At 39.1% G+C, this 15,042-nt stretch overlaps 2 protein-coding genes across 2 annotated transcripts; one reads left to right on the plus strand and one right to left on the minus strand.

The window, feature by feature from the left end:
• The first annotated feature begins 34 nt into the window (after positions 1 to 34).
• Positions 35 to 7,494, plus strand: LOC131300998 (plastidial pyruvate kinase 2-like). The gene is made up of 12 exons (XM_058327088.1): positions 35 to 522; positions 1,843 to 2,124; positions 2,509 to 2,674; positions 3,385 to 3,519; positions 3,668 to 3,778; positions 3,889 to 3,977; positions 4,348 to 4,410; positions 4,511 to 4,686; positions 5,090 to 5,192; positions 6,138 to 6,286; positions 6,512 to 6,620; positions 6,962 to 7,494. Exons 1-12 carry the CDS (start codon positions 289 to 291, stop codon positions 7,067 to 7,069), a joined length of 1,725 nt encoding a protein of 574 aa, XP_058183071.1. The 5' UTR covers positions 35 to 288; the 3' UTR covers positions 7,070 to 7,494.
• Positions 7,495 to 7,551: 57 nt separating this feature from the next.
• On the minus strand, positions 7,552 to 9,578 carry LOC131301000 (hevamine-A-like). Its single transcript, XM_058327089.1, has 2 exons — positions 9,126 to 9,578; positions 7,552 to 8,298 (listed from the first exon to the last, which is right to left on the minus strand). The coding sequence occupies exons 1-2, from the start codon at positions 9,413 to 9,415 to the stop codon at positions 7,671 to 7,673; spliced, it is 918 nt and encodes a 305-aa protein (XP_058183072.1). The 5' UTR covers positions 9,416 to 9,578; the 3' UTR covers positions 7,552 to 7,670.
• Between the last annotated feature and the right edge of the window lie 5,464 nt (positions 9,579 to 15,042).

The raw sequence follows: 15,042 nt of genomic DNA on the forward strand, positions 1-15,042 counted from the left end.
CAGTTTATGGGTCCAGCAAAAATCACGCATCAAATGGGCCCATCTGTCTCCATCCGCATGAACGACGTCGTCCCATCAAGAAAATCCGTTTTTTTCCCAACAGCTATAAACGAGGGCAAACGCATCAAATCGATCGTTTTCTGTTCGATACAAACGATGAAACGAAGCAGCCTCCTTCCCCTCCTTCCCTCTCCGCCAAACAGATCTCTCTCTCATTTTCAACGCCAAACACAACTCCTCACTTCATAGTCTCTCTCTCTCTCTCTCTCTCTCTCTAGACGTACATCAATGGCACAAGTAGTGGCCACTCGACCGATTCAAAGCTCCTTACTCTGCCCCACCTTCCAAAACCAATTCGACAAGAAGATCAAGCCTTACGGGTTTTCTTCCAATTTTTTGATAGCTCGCCGCAAGCAACGAAAGGGCCTCAGAGTGACTCGCATTAACGCACCGATCCTCGCCAAGAGATCCGCACGTACCGAGACTGAGGTCGTTCCTGTCTCCCCCGAAGATGTACCAAAGGTCGTATCTTTTATCACGACTTCGCATAAGTAGCATTGATTTTCTCATTTTTCTTGTTTCTATCGCCGTCAAATTGTTGTCACATTTTTTCTCTGCGTGTTGATTTTCATGGGTCTGTCTGGCATAGTATTTTGTAGTAACCAATTTGTTTCTGTTTCAATTTTAGCTGGGGTTTTTCCCCCCTCCCTTGTGCTTAAATGAAATTATTAAGCCCAATTGCTAAACTTTATTGTAATTACCAAAAAAATTGTGGTGGTAACGAGAATTCACCAAAAAATTTCTTCTTTTTTCTTTGGTTATTGCTTTGCAGCTTCTTTAGTTTTGCCTTCTGACTTTATAACCACTGGAAGTTGTGAGTGAAGAAAGAGGTATTGGTGGTTTGAGGACATCTAGCTGCACATTTTGGGTGCATCTTTTTTCTTCAAGGTTTAGTTTGTAAAACTTTGGCAAAATTTCTTACTTGTAGAAAACACCATCTTCTATGAGATGGTGTTTCCCCCTCTACATTTGGTTCCGGAAATAAAAAGAATCGAATATGGTAATGGAGGGGTGACCAAGTGGCTATGTTGGATGATGGTGTTCTTTAGTTAGCAAGAGAACAATACGAGAAGGTGTAACCATGGAATGTGGCTACCAAGTGTGGGTGGCAATGTGAGGGTGAAGCAGTGGTGGTCTTGTTTCAAATAATAGATGGGGTGGGTGGAGATGGAAGTTTCATGTTAGATGCTGTTGATCAGAACTGGTGTTGGTTGTACAGAGTATAATGTTTGTGGATCTTATAGTACATTACGCAATGAAGATGGTGCTGCAGGGTGGGTGGGTGCAGGAGAAAAAGTGAAGTAACGGGAGAGTACCACTGAGCTTGAATCTTCATTTCTCTCTTTTTTCTGCAATGGAAATTCCAATTGACATGAAATGGGAGTTGTCTAGTTGCAAATTACTTCGCTAAGTGTGTTTCCTCGAGAGTATTCTTGTAGCGCAGAATGATTTATATGTTATTACTTTTGCATTTGTTGCTTGGTGAGGAGGCTTTGTATGGTCGTTGCTGTATCCACTTGACCATGTGTGAAAGGCGAACCAATCAGGTGGAAATAATTCTGATTTCCGAATGGCAAGCATTTATTTTACTATGCCATAAATTGAATAGGAAGTTCACTTTGGTGGTGCTGAAAAAAATTGCTGGTAACGATGTTTATTCTATCTACTAACAATGGATTGTGCATCAAATTTTGTGTTTCAATTATATTTACAAATGTAGATAAGGAAAAATGCATCGCAAACTGCAATTTATTAACTTTTAACATGTTCGCTTTTCATCAGATGGAAGAGAAAATTCAGTACCTACGAGAGCAGCTTGGTGACAGTTCCATGAGTATGTGGGCTAAGCCTACAGTTAGACGCAAGACAAAGATTGTTTGCACAATTGGTCCTTCCACGAACACTAAGGAAATGATATGGAACCTTGCTGAGGCTGGGATGAATGTTGCTCGCCTGAATATGTCCCATGGAGACCATGCATCTCATCAAATTGTTATTGATTTGGTTAAAGAATATAATTCTCAAAACAAAGACAACGTCATTGCAATAATGCTTGACACTAAGGTTGGTTTTTCTTTCATTATTTTTAAGCTCTGGCACTAGTTGTAATTACACATGATGTTTGCAAAAGCTGAAATAAAAATTTATTACTGATAATACTAGTTCACTTCTGACTTCTGAGGTATAGTATCGAATTACTCGAACTATGTTCCCGTTGATTTTCTAGATTTAAGAATTTTCATAATTGTTCTGTCATAATAATATTGTCATGGCACTAGAAAGGAACCCAGATGTGAACAACTTTCTTTTTCCTAAAATTTACAATTAAGGTGAATTAAAACAAATACTGTTTTGCTTGAACAAGTTTTGTTGTCAGATATTCCCAATTTCCCAGTTTCTTATTTACATTTCCTCTTTCTTTGTTGGTATGATTTTTCTTGTTGGCAGGGCCCCGAGGTTCGGAGTGGCGACTTGCCTCAACCAATCATGTTAGCAAGTGGCCAGGAATTCACATTCACGATTAGGAGAGGAGTTGGCATGGCAGACACTGTCAGTGTGAACTATGATGATTTTGTCAATGATGTAGAAGTGGGTGACATGCTCCTTGTTGATGGTATGATGCTGCTAGGCTCTTCTTCCTTCTTCCTCTGATTCTGTCAAGTGTCCGCGCTAGTTTGGTCTGAGTTTTTAGTGTTAACCGAACTTAAGTCTATCATGAGAGTATGGCTTTCATGGGAACTTGCGAATCGCATGTATCAGATCCCTTCAAGTCCACTCATAGTCAAGTCACAGTTAGGGTATCCATGGTACTACAGAAACCACCAGAATGTAATAGACAGAGAGTAAGATTGTGATGGTAAAAGGTCATGCTAACTAGAGACTGAGATTTGCTTGTTCTGGATGTGAAGGTTAGACCATGTCTTGCAATTCCAGTAGCTTAGAAACCGTAATATTTACAATCTTTTTGATATGGTACATCCAATATGAAAAACATAGAGGTGATTCCATCCCAGTGATCCACAAAGTCATAGTGGAGAAAATCTCTGACCAATACCATCCTTATGATTTCAATTCTTGCCTCTTACTCTTGAGGTATTTATGAGGTGAGTAAGCAAAAAAATTTCACATTCTTGGTGTTCCGTCAAAGTTTCAAAATTCCTATCAGATGTTATCTTTTCTATTCTGAATTTTAGTCAAATTAAATTTTGAGTTTCCCAGAAGCACTTTCAAGGAGATTCTCTGAACATAGACAGCTTTTGTTACGCAGACAGAAAATTGTTGCCGTGTTTTGTTTGGACCATTCACTCTTGATATATGTTGTAGGGGGTATGATGTCATTAGTCGTTAAATCCAAGACAGAAGATTCAGTAAAATGTGAGGTTGTCGACGGAGGGGAGCTTAAATCTAGACGACATCTCAATGTTCGAGGAAAGAGTGCGACACTTCCATCCATCACTGGTTAGAACTCAATAATCATCTCTTTCATGATGCCTGAAGGCCTTATGTTCCCCACCTCTTTCCCCTCTTTCTTTTACTTTTCTCTGTTCTGTGGAGGTACCATTATTGTTTGGGAACGAGCATAACTGTTTGCATGGGTTTGCTGCAGAAAAGGACTGGGATGACATCAAGTTTGGAGTGGACAATAAAGTTGACTTCTATGCTGTTTCCTTCGTCAAAGATGCTGCAGTGATCCATGAATTGAAGAATTACCTACAAAGTAAAGAAATGATACATTTCATATAAATAGGACGTACACATCATCTTCTTCATAGGCTCTCTGGCTCACATTTTAACTTCTCTTTCTAATTTCTCCAACTGTTTTGGCAGGTTGTGGTGCTGATATACATGTCATTCCGAAAATTGAAAGTGCAGATTCCATTCCGAATTTGCATTCCATAATCATGGCGTCTGATGGGGTATGACATTTGCTGTCTTTTGACCTCTTTATTCCGTTTCACTTTTTTTTTTCCCAACAAAGGCAATGAATTGTTGCTTTGAAGATTGTCTTGGATGATGTTCTCTCCGTTTGTTTCTTCTTTGTAGTAGTAGTTTGTTACCGACTATGTTTGAACTAGTTTAACAATGGTACTGCTGGGAAATCATGGAATGAGATTGGAAAATACTGTACAAGGCAGGGGCAACCACCATTATATTGGTTGCATTTTATCTTCATACTTTTCTTGGTTGCATTTTGACCTCTCAGTTCTTTTGGTGCAAGTTCCCAACTACAGCTTCATTTGTGCTGCTTATCCATGGTAACAATACTAAATGTTTGTGGGATGTCAGGCAATGGTTGCAAGAGGAGATCTTGGCGCAGAGCTTCCAATTGAGGAGGTTCCATTGTTGCAGGTGTGTTTAACAATGGAAGATTTTTTAGGGGAATAGCATCAATTCCTTGGAGATAAATCTGAATAATTTTCTAAGAGAATTGGTTGCATAAAAAGTGCAGGAAGAGATAATCAGGATGTGTCGTAGCATGGGGAAAGCTGTTATTGTTGCAACAAATATGCTGGAAAGCATGATTGTCCATCCAACACCAACCCGAGCTGAGGTTTCAGACATTGCCATTGCAGTTCGAGAGGGTGCTGATGCAGTTATGCTCTCTGGAGAAACTGCTCATGGGAAGTAAGTCATGGCTCTGTTTGACTGCAGTTCTATAAAATCTATTTTTTGAATTCAGTTTTTGAAAAACTCAGAAAACTTATTTGCTTGATAGCTTTTTAAACCTATTTTTGAGATTTTTTTGGAAAAGAACTCATTTCTTGAGAAAACTGTGGAATTTTGTTTTCAATCTTAGCAAAAACCGTACTACTAAAAATGGATAAGATAGACAATTTGTTTTTGTTTTCAAAAATTGTTTACTGAAAAGTGCTATGTGAACTGATTCTGGAAAATGCAACAGACCAATGACAATGGGCGTAAGAAGTCATGCTAATTGGGAAGTTCAGGAGTCTAGAATAGCCACAATGAAACGTGTCTGTCAGAGTGTAGTAATGTAGTAAAAACTTGACTGATCTCTCCTGTTCAGGTTTCCATTGAAAGCTGTCAAAGTTATGCACACTGTAGCATTACGGACTGAAGAAACCTTGGTTGGAGGGGAAACACCTTCAAATCTTGGCCAGGCCTTCAAGGTATATATTAATATGTACTTTCAACTCCATGTTTATTAGGGGTGAGCAAAATAACCATGAAACCATGAATCCAGTCCAAACCAATCCAAACCGAACAGTTTGGTTTGGTTTTTCAATGATATGGTTAGGTTTCGGTTTAAAAAAAATAGAAACCGTGTTAAATGGTTTGGTTTATGGATTTACGTTAATGGTTTTGGTTCCAAACCGATCCGAACCGTGTGATATATATACATATATATATATATATATATAATTTGTTTAGATATACTTAATAAACTTAAATTCTTTATCTAATACTCTATTCCACCACCCTATTCTTTTCTTTCACTTCCAATATTAATTTCCTAAACTTCCTATTCCTACAATTTCATTACGCAAAACATACATGGTTTGGGCTTAGTAAAGTAATTTCCTACTTTTTTTCTGGGTAACTTATTTTCTAATGTATTCTATTCTTATTTAGTTGGTTGATGTTAGTGAGTGTTGATGATTTTAATATATTAATTTCAATATAACTTTTAGTTTAAGTTATCTATGCAATTTTAAGTACTTAAAATAGTTTATAGTAATGATATCTCAATTTTAAGCGAACCATGGTTTCAAACCGAAACCAAACCGCCTTTGAATGGTTTGGATTGGTTTGGTTTTATGAATTTTATGGGTTGGTTTGGTTCTCTAAATTCATAATCCGTAAGTAGTGGTTTGGTTATTGGATTACTATAAAACCAGACCAATCCAATCCATGCTCACCCCTAATGTTTATCTACACATGAATATGCATAAATAGAAATGTTCATACGGTAAGGGAAGGAGATTGAATACAGACTGGCTGATCCACTAACATTTCTATTTTGCTTTTCCTTTTCCTCCACCAAATCCTTCATCTAAACACTGCCTTAAGGCCACTAAGCTTTGTAATGAAGTGTTGATTCTTGTATCATGCAGAATCATATGAGCGAGATGTTTGCATTCCATGCAACAATGATGTCTAACACTCTTGGAACCTCAATTGTTGTCTTCACCAGAACTGGTTTCATGGCCATTCTACTGAGCCATTATCGGCCTTCAGGCACCATATTTGCATTCACAAACGAGTGAGTTTGATATAACAACTGCACTCTACTAGATTTCTTATTTTCATGTATTTGCTATTGTGTTATGCAGCTGGACTGGTGGGTAGGCATTTTTTTTAGGTTTGAAATTATTTTATGACAGTTCCAATACCGTATACTGAAGTTGGTTATGAAAGTAAGTTGACTTTAGAGCTAGTACAAATATTTTAATATTTGACTGATAACATTTGCATTGTGGATATGCAGGAAAACAGTGCAGCAAAGGCTGGCCTTATACCAAGGAGTCCGTCCAATTTACATGGAGTTCTCTGACGATGCAGAAGAAACCTTTGAAAATGCGGTGGATTTGTTGCAGGTAAGGTCTCACTTGCCCATTCAAGCTTAAACTTTTCTTCGGGGAAATACGTGAGATCTACCTTACATGGACTCATGTACGAGTGTCGGGTGTGGTGGTTTGTCTAATTGTCTGATTCATTTTAACTTCTATTGAATGGCTGAAAAAGCATGTCAACCGTGGATCCCATATCCTTATTTGTGCTTCAAGTGTCCAACATGGCTACAAGTTGCGTTTACATGTCACCGCATAGCACAGCTAGAATTTGATTCTTTTTTGTCAAGTTTGTTCTGCAAATATGTTCCGTACAGAAATGTCTAGTTCAGCATTTCTGATATGTAAACATGGGTTTCAATGAACAGAAGCAAGGGATGGTGAAGCAAGGGGAGCACGTAGCTCTTGTTCAGAGTGGAAGACAACCCATCTGGCGATTCCAATCGACCCACAACATCCAGGTCAGGAAAGTTTAGAGGACAGATTCGACACAGAAAGCCATCATAAAGAAAGGCCGTTTGGCGGGAAAATCTTGTGGATATCTGTTCCGGTCGGTTTGCAGGAGTTTTTTGTCTACCTTATATTGCCACCCATGAGCACCCTCTTTCAGTTTGCTTTTCCTTTATGTTGTTCTGTTTTTGTCAACTTGTTTTCGTGAAAGACTCTTGATCTAAACCAAACCCAAGTCAGATCTAGGAATGACCATATGTCAACTCCAGGCCGCGTTGCTTAGCTATCCTCAAATAGAAGAGAAGGGAGATCCGGCTAGAGATTCTGTCTAGGTCTTTTGGTTTAGTCAAAGTTGCTTCCTACGGCTACGTTGATCATAGACTTTTCTTGTAATAGCTTGATGTACTCTTTTGTTCAAGTTAATAATACTCTATTCTTTTTCTGGTGAAAATAATCATGTAGGAGTGTATCCTTTATTAGTCCAAAACTGGCGAAACAAATCAAGCACTAGTTCAAACCGATCAATGCACATTTTTATTTTTTTTGATCAAATCACTGCACACATTCCTCTTACATGAAGGGATTACAATTGGCAAAAACAAAATAATAAATATTTCACGTTTTTTATCAAACAACACTTCTCAGAATGGCGGTACTATATCCATCCTGATCATCCCAATATTTATCCCAAAGCATCACACCCCCATACTTTTTTGACTTCTTTACCACCGGAAGTATCTGACATGTCAGCACATTAGCCGGAATAAACCCACTTCCGGCTGCCTGTGGCGCGGCTGGCAACCCCACAAAAAACAGCTTAGCTTTTACCGACTTGGTCCACTTGGCCCACGACGTCAACAAATCAGTAGTGTTTGAATTAAGGTACTCACATGAAGGATTGTTATAAAACTGTACCCAAACATAGTCGAAAAGGCCTGTTTTAAGAGCATTCCCTAAGTGAGCATCGGGATACGGACACTGTGGGGCAGCCGATAAATACACCTTCTTTTCGAACTTGTTATACTTGTTTAGATAGCGGGCAAGATAATTCCAATTCGCGGAACTCTGCTCGATGTCGAAATCTATACCGTCTAATACAGCGGCACCCAAAGGGCGATTCGATGAGCATCCACCTAAAAAGTTGTTCCAGAGATAGCGGGAAACATTTTTCGCGTCGGCTTTGGAAGCAAGAGAGTAGGTTCCAACGCCGCCTCCGAGGGACAGCAACACTTTGATGCCCTTCTCTTGGCAGTGGCTGTTTTCAGGATGTAAACATCGATCAGTCTTTTCCAAACAAAAAAAAAAGCATTTTTTAATCCAAATAATTGACAAATTTGTAATGCAAGGATCATGGTTTATAGGGGAAAGGGATAAATAGAGCTGACTCTGAACATGATCCTTATGGAGTATCTAAAAAAAAATATCAAGTTATTTCAACACCGTCTCTGGAAGAGATTTATGATTTACGGTCTCTCTTAATACGTTTTTCAATTGTCAATAACCATAACAATTACTGGAGAGAATGACAATTTATTTGTATGTATAAGCCTCTAGAAACCTTTCCAGAGTAATACCGTAATACTGGGTTTGACTGATCATTTTTTGAAGAATTAAAAGAGTAGTGCTAGCTGCACCGACCAAAGTGTAGGGAAACCGTACCGACGGCCACCGGACGGCCGTCTCCGGCCACCGGACGGCCGATCCGAGCCGTCCAAAAATTTTAAAAAAAAAAACCGAGGGGCCCAACGCGGGAATCAACGGCATCCGAGGTGTGTAAGGTGCTTGATCCGAGCACCCTTTTTTCGTGTATATATGTATATTCGCGAATACATATATACACGAAAAAAGGGTGCTCGGATCAAGCACCTTACACACCTCGGATGCCGTTGATTCCCGCGTTGGGCCCCTCGGTTTTTTTTTTTAAAATTTTTGGACGGCTCGGATCGGCCGTCCGGTGGCCGGAGACGGCCGCGCGCGGCGGTCGGTACGGTTTCCCTACACTTTGGTCGGTACACATAGGATTTCTGTTAAAAACAATGGGAGTTTTGAAGCTTTTTATTTTAAGAACAAATTGAGCAGTACCAGATTTGGTCGCTGAAGATGGTGCAGCCATTGGTGGCAGGGTTGCAGTGGCCGGCCAGGTTGATCGAAGGGGTTGAGCCGTTGCCAAATACGTTGAGGAAAGCAATGTTGACATAGGCGAATCTTCCGGTGTCGCAGAGCGCGGTGAGGTTTCCTTCTCTGCCGTCTTGGCCCCAGTATACGGCTATGCCGCCGCGTTCCGCCGCGGTGGTTTTTAGTACTAGAGCGATGAAGATCAGGGACAGGAAGAGAAAGAGAGGAGGTGCGGCCGCTTGAGTTTTTGATGCCATGTTTTTCTCTCTTTTTCAATTTCAATGGGGACTGGACTGGAATTCCCCTGGTTTTATAGGGTGGGTTAAGGGGAATGATAAATTATTTGTTTGGTGCTGCCTTGAAGGAAAGAGAAACCTCTTTGTATAATTTTAATGCTCATGACTTCTCACGTCTGCGATCTCATTCTCAATCATCATATCTCCTTTTTTGTTGGGCATCTGTACTCTGTAGATTCTAGAAGAATTACAAAATCGGGATTAATTACAAAATCGGGATTAATGAAGACATATGGTTTTGTCATTTCATTTTTTGTTAACGTCATTTTCCTACAAATGTTTTTGGGAGGCTTAATTATCCATCCTCAAATTTCATCCAACTTAAGTATTCATCCTTCATTTTTTACACAGTTATGATTTCATCCCTGTTTTTTTTATACCAAAAGTGCCCCTAATATATATATACCAGAAAATGAGACCAAAACATAATCTTTCCCATCCAATCTCACAATTTCCGTTCAATTCCTAAAATTATGGATTCCAAAAATTCGGGTAAGATTATATATAAGTAAGTATCTCTCTCTCTCTCTCTCTCTCTCTCTCTCTCTCTCTCTCTCTCTCTCTCTCTCTCTCTCTCTCTCCATTTGTCTTCCATAAACAGCCGCCGCCATTCACACGTCCTGCGGTGGGCGGCAATCCACTCGTCGTCTGACGTCTTCCGCTCTATCGCCGCCGTTTCCCTCCTCCCTCTCGCCGATCAATCATCCTCCGTCGTCATCAATGAAGCCGACAGAAATCTCCCTTCGGTACCGTTACTGTCGACCGATTCCCTCCTCGCTTTCGCCAATCAATCATCTTCTATCGTCAATGAAGTTTAACGGAGAAGTGGGCGTTATCGTTGTCGCCGGAGCAAATCTTCAAAATGTAGTGATTTGAAGTTTTTTTTTGTTCATATGGTTTGGGTATTCATGATTTATTAACCATGAATCGACGATTGAATATTCATGTTTTTTTTCTCGTCTTGTTCGTTGATTTTTTTTATTTATGGCTTGTTTGGGTATTCTTACCATGATTATTAATGAAGGTTTCCATGACTAGGGCTGTCCACGGGTCGGATTTGGTCGGATTTGGGTCGGGTTGGACCTGATCGACTTTTTCGGATTACCAAAATGTCCACCCGAGCCCGACCGAAACTCTCGTCGAGCTCCAACCGAAATGCACTCGGATTGAATTTGTCGGGTTCGGTCGGGTTTGGAACTGGCTGCAAACAAACAGATCGAAGGAGAGAGAGATCAGATCAGATTTGAACAGAAATCGTTCACTGATTACATACGAACCAGAAATTGTTCACTGATTACATAATACAGCTTGTCAATGGTTTCTTTTGATTCCTTGAAAACAAGATCACGAACCAAAGATTTTCTATGGCTTCCTTGACAGATAATGCTTTCAACTCTGAAACCTTAGCATTCCTACAGAGGGAGGGAGAGTGAGAGAGATGAACGGGATCGATCGAGAGAAAGAGAGAGGAGAGATGTACCACGGTGGCCGGTGGGTCGATCGGCAGAAGGAGGAGTGGCGGTGGACTAGTGGTGGTGGCCGGTGGGAATTTGGGAGCTGTGGGAGAGGGAGAAAACGAGGAGCGGAAGGGAGGAGACAGGAGGAGTAACAGAGTAATACTGTAATAGATCTAGGGCTTTTTTTTCCTTTTATACACGATTTCTCGGTCGGGTCGGGTCACCCGAGGAATTATATGGTGCACCCGACACCCGACCGACATGTCATGAAATCTGACTAAACAAGCCCGAACCCGACCCGACAGAGTAATCAGATCCGTCCGTTGCATGTATTTTCCGGTCGGGTGGGTCGGTTTGGTGGACAGCCCTATCCATGACGATACACAAATTGAATGGTTTTTTGTTTATTTGAACCATTTACCATGAAATATTTGTTTGAATCATGGGATATTAATCGTGTCCACGTAGTAATCGTCATGGTAATTTAACCATGTAATGTCATGGTAATTTAACCATGTAACGGTTTTGAATATGTCATGTTATTTTTTTTTTTTTTACAGTAATTTAGCCATGTTCCATTTAATAAGATCAATAAAAAATATGACTTTCTGTTATCTGGTTGGCCAACTCGAAGAATGAAGAAAAAATGTAAATATGTGGTCAACTTATCATGTTATATTCCTAAAAATAAGTAATCAATCATATTGAAATTTACCAAATCCTATTGAATTAGGAAAATAATCCAATCCAATCCCACTAACTTAGGAAAGCAATATAACATTGAATTAGGAAAATAATCCAATCCAATCCCACTAAATTGGAAAAACAATCAAATCCAATCCCACTAAATTAGGAAAGCAATATAACATAATATATGTATATCATAGTGAAAAGGGTAAGAAAGATTATTCATACACTCAAAGGATGAAAACATAAATATGAAAAAAGGGCGGGATGAATTTTTACATAACGTGGATAAAGAGGATGAATATTTAAATATTCCAATATTTTTTTGCAACAAAAAAAATACTTACAGGAGAGTGGCGTTAACAGAAAAAGAAGTGGCAAAATCATTTCCCTTAATGAATGTCAAAGAAAATTAGCTAGTGTACGGTTAATCTTCATGAATATGTATGCATGGAATATTATAGAAAGTAAAAGTATTTCAATCTTGATATTTAAATTGATACTCCGTATTTCTCCGTAAAAAACTGTGTTCTTTTCGGATCGCATTTTTAATTTCCCCCCCCACTAATTAGAGAATTAATTCAAATCTCTGTAAGTTAGTACCGTAAAGTTTTAAAAGAAAGAGTTATGCATCGAACTATCGAAGTACTTCTCAGAAACAAAAATAGAATACCACTTGACAAAATGAAATTTCACGATAGAAATAGAATACTAATTATGATTTGTATTCATTAATAAGGTAGTATCATTTTTGCGAGCTTCGATTATTAATCGTAGGTTAAAAAACAATTTTTATGAAAGATTTACCCCAATTATGAGAATATAAGTTTTTTTTTCTTCTTCTTTTTATGCATGGAAAGAACATATAAACTACCCAATTTGTACTTATATTACCTATGTAAGATTGTTTTGCAAATTAAATTTTAGCTCAAAATACGACCTTATTTGTTGACAATCTTGTGCCTTTGGCAAGGTCAATGACAACTTCCAGCTCGTCCACATGCATGTGGTTGGGTTGTCGAATTTGTATGTGTGTGTGTGTGTGTATATATATATATATATATATATATATATATATATATATGATGAAAAAGTCAGACCCATAAAAACTAGGAATAATTTTGTCAACTAGATCTCAAGTGTCAGCTAACTCCAAGATTTCGTCAAGCGGGCATGAAGAAAAAAATAAGTGATTGTCCTCCATTAAATCGCATGGTCGAATTCCACTAATTCAAAACATTTCAAACCTTTCGGCTAGTAGAGGGTTTGTCCGGTCGTTAACTTCAGAATGTTGAAATTAGTTGAGATGAATGCAAGTTAGCCCGAACATCCAAGTTATAAAAAAACTCCCGAGCATCATCGATCCCAATTATGAATCGCTAGTATATATAATGATCAATAAAGGACCGCGAATGTGCTTATTGTTGAAATGTTACCACTACACATTATTCAACTCCCGATTATTGTGAAGTTACTACTCCCTCCGTTCCTAAATGTTTGGCACTTTTGGGAGTTCTCACTTTTAAGGAAGAAATATTATTGTATTGTGCAAAAATCAAGTGTCCCATCTTACCCTTTTAGTGTACTTTGAATAGTACTTAAAAATTTGAATTTGAAATTTTGTGCCCAAAAGAAAAGGGTGACATGGGAAGTTTACTATATTTTGCTTTTGACTTTTCAAAATGGACAAATTATATGGGACAATAAAAAACATGAAAGTGCCAAACATTTAGGGACGGATGGAGTATTATTATGGGTTTGACTTTTTTTACGGAGACAAAAACCTTGGTGTGCACATGAGAAATGTGTGTTTGTGGTGTAGGTGCAAAGGGGTATTTGCAATAGAATAGCTTGAGTAAGTTACCAACTTTATGAAAAAACAAGCAAGTGGACATGTGAAGGTCAACGTGCATTCCCCTACGAGATTATATGTTCAAATTTTATAGACGTCAGAAATTTCAAACCTTGGAGCTATTGAGCATTTATCTAGTCATTAACTTTAAAACTGTAGAATTAGTAGAGATGAGCATCATAATGCAGACATCCATTTTAAAAACAACCACCAAGTGTTGCAACTTCGAACTTCGAATGACAAATTGCAACATATCTCCACCAAAAAAGTAAGAGTTAAGATTATCAAATAGTAACGTTATCTTAGGTTATGTCTGCAACAGTTTTGGTCCAAAATCAGTTACGAAATTAGGTTCATATAGAGCTAGTTGGCTTTAGTCACCATGCATGGGTACACCAGGGGGCGGCGCCATTTTGATTAGAGCTGGGCAACAGACACGAGACACGATAACACGACACGAACCGAACACGAAGTTAGCGGGTTAGGGTTGAACATTTCTGACACGAAACACGAAAATGACACGACTCGAGAACACGAATTCTAAATGGGTCGGGTTCGGGTTGAACACGCGAGACACGAAATTGACACGACCAACACGGTTACGAATCTGTATCACCCATTTTCACGAACATATATACATAATATATGGTATATCTGCAATTCTATATAGAGTTAGGCAACAGACACGATAACACGACACGAACCGGACATGAAGTTAACGGGTTAGGGTTGAGCATTTCTGACACGAAACACGAAAATGACACGACTCGAGAAACACGAATTCTAAATGGGTTGGGTTAGGGTTGGGTGATTTGTGATACGAACACGACTGACACGACACGAACACGACCCGACACGACCTGTTACCCAGGTCTAATTTTGATAACGCAGGGAATATTTGGGTTGACCCAACCCTAATTACTTAAAAAATTGTGGAGATTTGCCTACCCTCAGTACAATCCAATCCTGCCACATTCTGTTCCGAAAATCTAACGGAAATCCTAAGGACATCGACAAGGTGGGAACCGACCCTTGCAAGGAATTTTTCTATCAATCATCTTTCCAAGGAATTTTTCTACCTTGCAACGGCGTCCCATTCTACTCAAAGGTTGGACTCTAAACTGATTCTCGAACCTCGAACCAATAGAGCTAGTATCGGAGGTGTGTTTAGAGATTCTTATGGGCGTTGGTTACTTGGCTTCAATCAATACGTTGGTGCCATTACTAGTATGGTAGCAGAACTCAAAGCTATTCGTATGAGCCTCCAAATAGCTTGGACTCAAGGGTACTTTCATACACTTGATTTGGAGTCCAACTCACAAATCAATACTTTGCTGCTTTATGCTTTACATTGTATTTCACCGTGGCTCATCCCTCTTATCTTTGATTGCAAGATGCTCCTGGCTTGTAAATGGGATGTTCAAATCAAGCACATTCTCAGGGAAGCAAACTTTGTTACTGATGGTTTGGCAAAAAAACCATTGGCGTGTGACGGAACGTTGCATATGTTCCCTTTTGTACACCCATGCTTTCTTTTGATGTTCGTGGGATGGCTACCCCACATTGTGTAGCCCACCATCTTGTAGTATAAA

The sequence above is a fragment of the Rhododendron vialii genome, chromosome 9a (genome assembly GCF_030253575.1).
Source record: "Rhododendron vialii isolate Sample 1 chromosome 9a, ASM3025357v1".
Classification (NCBI taxonomy): Eukaryota; Viridiplantae; Streptophyta; class Magnoliopsida; order Ericales; family Ericaceae; genus Rhododendron; species Rhododendron vialii.

Excerpts from the sequence above, each read along its gene's own strand:
- LOC131301000 (XM_058327089.1), bottom strand. The coding sequence starts at position 9,415 with ATGGCATCAAAAACTCAAGCGGCCGCACCTCCTCTCTTTCTCTTCCTG. Across the intron at positions 8,299-9,125 it reads ATCTTCAGCGACCAAATCTG|CCACTGCCAAGAGAAGGGCA; the intron begins GTACTGCTCAAT and ends TCCTGAAAACAG.
- LOC131300998 (XM_058327088.1), top strand. The coding sequence starts at position 289 with ATGGCACAAGTAGTGGCCACTCGACCGATTCAAAGCTCCTTACTCTGC. Across the intron at positions 6,287-6,511 it reads ATATTTGCATTCACAAACGA|GAAAACAGTGCAGCAAAGGC; the intron begins GTGAGTTTGATA and ends GTGGATATGCAG. Across the intron at positions 6,621-6,961 it reads ATGCGGTGGATTTGTTGCAG|AAGCAAGGGATGGTGAAGCA; the intron begins GTAAGGTCTCAC and ends TTCAATGAACAG.